At 51.2% G+C, this 8,853-nt stretch overlaps 1 protein-coding gene across 1 annotated transcript; it reads right to left on the minus strand.

Annotated features, from left to right (window-relative positions):
* Nucleotides 1-2,693: 2,693 nt before the first annotated feature.
* On the minus strand, nt 2,694-6,722 carry ETH_00004040 (ARF1-directed GTPase-activating protein, putative; the record flags this gene model as incomplete). Its single annotated transcript, XM_013377386.1, has 9 exons — nt 2,694-2,927; nt 3,168-3,694; nt 4,036-4,253; nt 4,493-4,534; nt 4,944-5,016; nt 5,220-5,308; nt 5,630-5,724; nt 6,039-6,145; nt 6,566-6,722. The coding sequence occupies 9 exons, from the start codon at nt 6,720-6,722 to the stop codon at nt 2,694-2,696; spliced, it is 1,542 nt and encodes a 513-aa protein (XP_013232840.1).
* Between the last annotated feature and the right edge of the window lie 2,131 nt (nt 6,723-8,853).

Here is an 8,853-nt window from a genome sequence, read left to right on the forward strand (position 1 = left end):
CCCAGGGGGCCCCCGGGGCCCCGCGGGCCTTGCATTTGTTGGGCTTTTGGGTTCACCTGCCTGTGCGGAGTCTTTTGCGTATTTTGCGCATGACTCTGGACTTGGGCCTGGCGCCGCAGTTGGCCCTTTTGGGGTAACGGCAAGAAGGGTTTCGGTTCCAGCAGTAGTAGGCGAGTGTGGGGCCTTGGGGTGTACGTACACCGCAGCGGCCAAAGGCCTGCGGTGTGCAGACGCCCCCGAGGCTGCGGTGCTCCGGTGTATGGACACCTGAGGGCGGGCGGTTTTCCGGTGTATGGACACCCGACAGAAGGGAACTCGCGGGTGTATGTACACCCCAAAGAGAGGAACTCGCGGGTGTATGGACACCCCAAAGAGAGGAATCTTCAGGTGTATGCACACCCGAAAGTGGGGAAGTTTCGGGTGTACCTACACCCGAAAGAGAGGAATTCTCGGGCGTATGTACACCCCAGATTCTTGAGTTTGGGGGCAAGGTGGGGCCCCTTTGGAAGAATGAAACCACTGGAGGGGAAGGGGCCCCAAAAGCCTCACGGGGGCCCCCCGGGGGGCCCCCAGGGGGGCCCCCAAAACTCAGAAGTCCCCATAGACCCGGGGGGCCCCCTGGGCTTTCGTGGGGGCCCGCGGGGCCCCAAATTTGTTGGAGAGAAAACATGGGAAAAAATGAAGGGCTGGGGTGTACATACACCTCAGAAATGAATGGAGAAGCGGCCAAACGAGGGCTGCCTCTTCCTGCTGCTGCTGCTGCTGTTGCTGCTGCTGCTGCTGCTGGATGGCTTTTTGTTTGGCTGCTCGTGAAAGCCAAAACTCCAGGGGGGCCCCCAAGGGCCCTCGGGGGGCCCCCAAGAAGGCTGAGGGCCTCTTTTATGAGGGGCCCCTGGGGGCCCCTCAGGGGGCCCCACAGGGGCCCCGCCGCTGCGCGGGCAGCGGCAGCCATATCCCCCTTTTTGGCTTTTTGCTTTTTATAATTTTAAATGAATTAAAATAAATATAAATATAAGAGGAAATCTGCAACAAGAAGATGTGTGGCTGCTGGCTGAGGGCCCCGGGGGCCCCCGGGGGCCCCGGGGGTCCCCTGGGGGCCCCTTGGAGGCCTCCAGAGGGTACTAGCAGGGCACAGCGTACGGGCTTTTATAAGTTGTGATTTTAAATATAAGATTTGATTTTAAATTAATTCAAATAAATACTTTTTGGACATTTTGTGTGAAAAAAGTGAAGGTAAATTGGCAAAGATGAGAATGTGCGGCAGAAATGAAAATTAATTGATTTATGAATTTGTTTATTTGCCATATTTCTTTGTTTTCCTTATTTGCAATTTTCTGAAAAATATTTCAAGTCCATTTTCTGAGATTTTTTTTGCCAATTTGCATCTATTTAGCCAACTTCGAATACCATCTGTATCAAAAAATAACAAAAGTAAATTAAATTAAATTAGACTAGATCCATTTTAATTTAAATTTACATTAAAATAAACGTAAATGTCCATTCTGCACAAAAGTGGCCAGCTGCAGATACACTCGAACGAGCTGCGGCCTCAGGTGTCTGTACACCTGAGAGCGGGCGAGAGTGCGATCTTCGCCTTCCGTCCCAAATGCTGCAGCAATTGACTTTCAATAAGTTTTAATTACAATTATAATTATAAATATGATTATTAATAATTATAATTTTGAATTTATTTACCTTATTTTGCAACTAGGCCGCACTTCCCGCCGCCGCTGCCAAAGTCACAACCAGAAAGCCGCTGCTGCTAAGTTGAATGCATTTCGATGTCAGATAAAAAGTAAAGCTATGAAATTAAATTGATGAAACTAAAATAGTTATTATGACTCTGCAATGAATTAAAACAGAAGTATAAATTATTTCTCCACAACAGGATCTGCATTCGTGCTGCATATACACCCTTGGCTGCGGCACCTGCCTGTACACCAGAGCTGCCTATACACCTCAGCTGCCTATACACCTCAGCTGCTTATACACCTCAGCTGCTTATACACTTCAGCTGTTTGTACACCTCATACACTTGAGCTGTCTGTACACCTCAGCTGTCTGTACACCTCAGCTGTCTGTACACCTCAGCTGTCTGTACACCTCAGCTGTCTGTACACCTCAGCTGTCTGTACACATTGCAGTGCCTGAGGGGCCTCAAGGGCACTCCCCACAGGCACCAGCGGACGCAAAATAGGCCTCTTATCTTGGCTGGCTAGCTAGCTAGCCGGACAGCTAGCTAGCTAGCTAGCTGGCCCGCTGGCTGGCAAGCTAGCTAACCAGCTGCCGAGCCAGCTAGCTGGCTCGCTGCCGTGCCAGCGAGGGAGCCAGCCAGCTAGCTAGCTAGGCAGCTAGCTAGCTAGCCAAGCCCCCACTAGGCTAGCTAGCTACAGGGGGTCCCCAATGGCTAGCTAGCTAGCTAGCTAGCTAGCTAGCTAGCTAGCTAGCTAGCTGCCTCGCCAGCTAGCCACGCTGCAGTGAGGCAACGAACACATGAACTGTCATTTTTTCTGACACGAAGCGCCGCTGCAGCCGCAGCCAATGTTGCCACCCGCAGCTTCTGCTGCTGCTGCGGCTGCTGCTGCTGCTGCCGCCGCTAAAGGCCGCAGCAGTAGACGCTCTGCATTCCTGACATCTGCTGCTGCTGCTGCTGCAGTCGCCACTGCTTCTCCAGCAGCAGAGATGAAGGCTCTCTATATGAGCAGCAGGGGCTCCTGCTGCTGCATTGACACAGGAGCGGCGGAGGCAACGACCTGCTGCGGCTGCTGCTGCTGCTGCTGCTGCTGCTGCTGCTGCTCTTGTCCTCGGGCATCCTTGGACCCTGCTGCTGCTGCTGCTGTTGCTGCTCTAGCCGGCGGCTGCTGCACCTTCTTGGCCAACGCAAATGCGTCCAAGGCACTCAAGGCAGCGTGGGCATCGGCAGTTTGCTGCAGTAGCACAAACAGCAGCAGCAAAAGCAGCAGCAGCAGCAGCAGCAGCACAGACGCAACATCCACTCCTCCGCCGAGCTATTTCATTTTTGCACAGCAGCAAATACAAGCAGCGGCAGCAGGCAAGACAACCGCAACAGCAGCAGCAAACACACATACACCCCGGGTATAAGTCACAGCAGCAGCAGCAGCGACTGCTGCTGCTGCTGCTGCTGCGAGCAGCAGAATGTGACTGACTTGTTTGCTGCTCTCCCCCAAGCTAATTTGTGAAGGGCTGTATGCTGCCTGGCCGCTCAAGCGAGTGCCGCATGCAGCCCACGGGTCTGCTGCTGCTGCTGCTGCTGCTGGTGTTGTTGGTGCAGGGCGCGGCAGCTGCTGCTGTGCAGCAGCAGCAGCAGAGCCAGCAGCAGGAGGCGCAGCAGCAGCAGCTGGTGCACAGAAGGAAGGAGAAAGAGCAGCAAACGAAGAAGAGCCACTCATGAAGGAACCAGGTAAGTTTGAAGGACTTGCTGCTGCGCCGAAGCTCTGAGGCCACGCAGGCGCTGCTGCTGCTGCTGCTGCTGCTGCTGCTGCTGGTGTTGCTGCTGCTCCAAAGGCCGTACCGGCAGACCCCCAAATCGCCCAGTCTGCTGTGCCCGCTGCTCCCAGCGACGGCTGCTGCTGCTGCTGCTGCTGCTGCTGCTGCTGCTGCTGTGGGGTGTTGAAGAAGGACAAACTCTCTAACCCCTGCGGCTGAACTGGCGGCTGCGAGAGAGTGCCGAAGCCTAAAAGAATAAAAATAAAATAGAAAACAAAAAAAACTCAAATGAAACAAGAGCACAAATAGAGTGCAAGGAGCCGCTGCAGCAGCAGCAGCAGCAGCAGCAGCAGCAGCAGCAGCAGCAGCAGCAGCGGAAGCAGCCGTTTCGGCGGCAGCAGCAGCAGCAGCAGCCTGCTGCTGCTGCTGCTGTTGCTCAGCTGCGAACTGCCGGGAGCCACAAGGAGACGAGCAGAGCAGCAACAGAGACAAAACGAGCAGCAAGAAGAGCAGCAAAAAGATCAGCAAAAGCTGCAGCAAAAGCAGCAGCAAAAGCAGCAGCAAAAGCAGCAGCCAAACGAGACACACCAAATTGGTTCGGAGCAGCATAGAGACGGGCAATGGTGGCTTTGGCTGCCTGGACTCGCTGGTCTGTGGCACTCAGCTGCGGCGCTGCTGCTGCTGCTGCTGCTGTGCTTCCTGCAGCAGCAGGTGCAGCAGCAGCAGCAGCAGAGCCTGCTGCAGGAGCATCAGGATTGAAAACTGCGAAGTCCTCGGGCTCAGTCAGAAGCCAGGCGTCAGTAGAGCTGCAGCACGAAAGCAGCAGCAGCAAAGAAAATTGAATTTAATGGATTTGTGTCATAGGGAAAAAAAAGTATATTTGGACTAAAAAAGACCAATAAGTGCAGAAAATGCATGCAAATAAAGCTCTATTTGCATTAATAAACAGAGAAATAAAAGAAATAAAAATAAAAGAACTTAAAGAAAAAGAAATGAAATTAATAAAAGAAATAAAACTGCCAAAAACACATATGCAGCCACCTACGGAACTGCAGGGGCGGGGGCTGCATTATGTTTCTTCGAGTCCCTGCAGCAAGAAAACAAAATAAATAAATAAATAAATAAATTGATTAATTTATTTATTTATTTATTTATTTATGTATCAGCTTCTAAACGTCCCAGTGGTGCAGCGGGTGGGCAGCACCATCTGCCTGAGGTGTCTGTACACCTCAAACTGCGCGCAGAAAGAACTGCGCGATCCTCTTTCTTCCGGGAAAAATAAATATTTAAAAAGATTCTTTTTGATTGAATTTAATTTAAAAAGACACAATGTTGTTTGTTTGAATTAAAAGAGCTGCGAAAGTTGCACTTGGGAGTGAAATCGGCGAAGAGGAACAAGGGCATTTCTACAAGCCGGAAGGAGCGAATCTTCTCGAAAAAAGGGAACTTGAAAACAAAATAATGATGAAATTAAATAACATTAAAACTCAGCTCACCCGCTTTGCTGCTTTTTGCTCTTTTCTTTCTTGTGAGGAGCCGCAGAAGGCAAAAGCGTCCGGGGGTCTTTGCCTGCGCGCAATTGGGGTGTACGTACACCTCGCTGGGGTGTACAGGCAGGTGGCGCCGGCGCCGCCGCAAAGCGAAACGCGAATTAATAAAAAGAATTAATTCAAATTTAGAAGAACACTTTATGAAAATATAAATTAAATCCTAATTTTAACCTAATTTAGTTCATATGCAGACAGATCGTCAACTATTTCAGGTGTATGTACCCTCGGCCACCGCCGCCCAGGGCTCGGGAACATCTCGCGGCGAATAATTCTTTCGTTCGTATTTCGTTCGAATCCAATTTTCTATTGTCCTAAAAACAAAATGAAAACAAATTAAAAAACAAAAAGAGAATTAAAAGAAATCCAAAAAACAAAAAGAAATTTCACACTCTAGCAAAGGAACGGCAAATTTTCAGGTCTAGCGAACGCAGAACGACCCCCTAAACCCTAAACCCTAAACCCTAAACTCTAACCCTAAACTTTAATTCTAAACCCTAAGCCTAAACCCTAACCTTCGGCACTAACCCTAAACCCTGGCCCTGAAACCCAGCCCGAAACCCTGACGCTAGACCCCAACCCCAAACCCTAAACCCTGAACCCTAAACCCTAAACCCTAAACCCTAGCCACGCACTGCGGGTCGTCTGCGCGGGTGGGCCTTTTGAAATCCGCCGGCAGGGAATGTTCATAATAACTTCTTCCCACTTCATTTCCAATTGCTTCCAGTGTCTGTACACCCCAGTTCAAAAGCAACACGCAGCAGCAAACCGCACTCCTGCTGCTGCTGCTGCTGCAAGTCCTCAGGTGTACGTACACCGCGGGCCCGCCGCAGCTGCTGCCGCAACAGATACCTAGCCCTCAGCCTCAGCCGCAAACAATACACCAAACCCTAAACCCTAAACCCTAAACCCTAGAGACATGCCCTGCGCCCGCTCGGAGCCCTCCCCACAACTCCGCAAATGCACTGAGTCGCCAAACCCTCCACCCACGCAAACCCCAAACCCTAAACCCTAAACCCTAAACCCTAAACCCTAAACCCTCACCTTGACCCACTGCATGGTCCACCTGTCGAGAGTCACACTTTTGACTTTGCTGATGTGGACTCCCATCTTTCTGTGGACGCCGCTGCACTCCAAGCAGATCACCACTCCTGCAGCGCAAACCCTAAACCCTAAACCCTAAACCCTAAACCCTAAACCCTAAACCCTAAACCCTGAAGGTCAAAGATATCCATTCTTGCGGCTCCTCAGCCCACAGCACACGACCACATCTGCCGTGCAGGCAGCCAGGGAGGAGAGAGACACAGTGCGGCTTCGGAGTCCATTTTCTGCTGCTGCTGCTGCTGCTGCAGCTGCAGTTGCTGCTGCTGCTGCTGCTACTGCAGCAGCTGGTGCTGCTGCGGCTTCGGGTGCTGCTGCAGAGCTGTCGCTGCAGCTGCCGCTGCTGCTGCTGCCGCTGCAGCTGCTGCCGTCCCACCCGCCGCGACTGCTCTGCCGCCTCCGCCGCTGCCGCCGCCGCCGCCGCCGCTGCTGCTGCTGCTGCTGCTGCTGCTGCTGCTGCTGCTGCTTACCCAAGTTGACGGAGGCCCAGCGGGGGTGTTTGGCCCCACAGTCTGCGCAGCTGTCATTTCCAGGAAGCCGCAGCACTTGCTGCAGCTTCGCGTCGATGGCCCTTTGCTGCTCGGGTGTAACGACAGCCCGGCTGGGGGCGGTGGCGGGTGGCTGCATTGCTGCTGCTGCTGCTGCTGCTGCTGCTGCGCGGGGCAGCAGCCGCGGCTGCCTTTTCGAGAAGCAGGGCTAGCAGCCGCGCATGCAGCAGCAGAGCTCGGGGCCTGGGGCGCGAAGTGCAGCAAAAGGAAGACAGCAGCAAAACGAGAAAGGGAATTCCGAAAGCCCCAGAGGGCGCTGCAGCAGCAGCAGCAGCAGCGGCAGAGTTGAAGCAAAAGAACAAACAGACAGCTTTCTTTTGACTTTTCAGAAGCAAAAAAAACAGCAAAACGCCGGCAATTCCCGCATGCAGGCGGCGAAACCAGCTGCAGCTGCAGCAGCAGCAGGAGCAGCAGCGCCAGCAGCAGCAGCAGCTGCTGCTGCTGTCTGCGCGACGCAGCAGCAGCAACGAGCAGCGGTTTGTTTCGAAAAAAGCAAAATTGAAAATATTTTTTGTTTTTGAAATTCAAAACTAAAGAAATGTTTTGCTTCCTGTTGGCGCTGCAGTGCTGCTGCGGGTTCGCTGCTCGTGGTGTCTTCTGAGGTTTTGTTGCAGCTTTTTATTTCTTTTTTTATTTTTATTTATTTAATCTTTTTTATTTCGCACAATGAATTGAAAAAACAAAAGAAAGATCTTTTTGGCCGTCAGTTTCGCCAGTCTTTGCAGAAACGCGCTGTTCAGCTTTCGCTGTTTCGGACTTGAACGAAAAATGCGGAAAATGATTTTTCGCGATTTTGTTTTCCGCTTTTTCGCGATCAAATCTTTTAATTATTTCATTTTTATTATTTAACTTTTGTTTTTTTCTTTTATTTTCTTTTATTTATTTTTATTTTCGTCATTTTGCCTTTCGCGCTGCCTCTGCTACACTCGTGAGAAAGCCGGCAAACGCAGCAGCAGCAAACCGCAGCAGCAGCAGCAGCAGCAGCAGCAGCAGCGGCACTTCTCCGCTTTTGCTGCTGCGTCTTGAATTTGTTCTTTTTGAATAAAAACAAACTTGAAAGACTATTTATTGAAATTCATAACAGTTTTTAACCTTTTCCTCTCAAAGTTCTGTACTGAGGAGCCGTTTATGAATAATTTGGAATAAATGCGAAGATTAAGAAATTTGAAAATTAAAATAATTTTAATTAATTGGATTTAGTGAATTAGATATTTACACTCTCAGAAACAAAATTGAAATGAATTAATTCTTTTGAAATGAAGTTTGTCTTTTATTTGAAAAAAAATAAACTTGAATTGAAGCGTGGTGTCCATACACTGCAAAGAATGCCAGTGTCTACACTGCAGCGCGGTGTACAGACACTGGCTCGACTGCAGCACTAGTAGGGGACTTTGCAAATTAAAATGGACTCTAGTTCTCAATAAATATATATAAAATAAATTTTATTCAAAATTATAAATAATATGCTTTTAGAGTTCTTCGGGGGATACAGAAAGCTCGTTTGCTGCTGCTGTACAGACACTGCCAACAGGCTTTGCACGCCGCTGCTGCTGCTGCTGCTGCTGCCACAGGGGCAGGCTGCTGCTGTAGCAGGGGCAGGCTCCTGCTGCAGCAGAGACAGGCTGCTGCTGCTACTGCTGCTGTAGGCGCAGGCTGCTGCTGCTGCCACTGCACAGACTGCCGTTGCTGGTGGGGCACGCTGCTGCTGCTATTATTGCTGCTGCAGTAGGGGCAGGCTGCTGCTGCTGCAGCACCACTCCCAGCCTTAGCAGCAGCAAGAAATTAAAAGCTCTGTTTGCTGCTGTGCCTCGGCTCTATATGGGAAGGAGATGGGACCCTGACGGGCCCCCCAGGGGCCCCCCAGGGGCCCCTAAGGGGCCCCCGGAGGGACTTCAAGGGGCCCCCAGGGGCCTCTAAGTGGGCCCCTAGGGGCCTCCACTCTGGGGCCCCCGTCGCTGCATTTAAATATGACTGAGACCCCCGAGGTCTGAAGGCTTCATCAGCGGCGCTGCTGCTGCGCTGCTACTGCTGCTGCTGCTGCTGCTGCTGCTGCTGCTGCTATAACCCTCTCCAGCGGCGGCGTTTGCTGCCAGTAGGTGCCCAGCAGCACCGCAGCCTCTGCAGCAAATGAATTTAAAAACCCTTTTTAGATTTTGCAATTTTGTATTTCTTTTGGTTTTTAGATTCCCAGAAAAGAAGAAAGTAGCCTT

This window comes from Eimeria tenella, genomic scaffold (assembly GCF_000499545.2).
Source record: "Eimeria tenella Houghton genomic scaffold, Eth_scaff50, whole genome shotgun sequence".
Lineage (NCBI taxonomy): Eukaryota > Apicomplexa > Conoidasida > Eucoccidiorida > Eimeriidae > Eimeria > Eimeria tenella.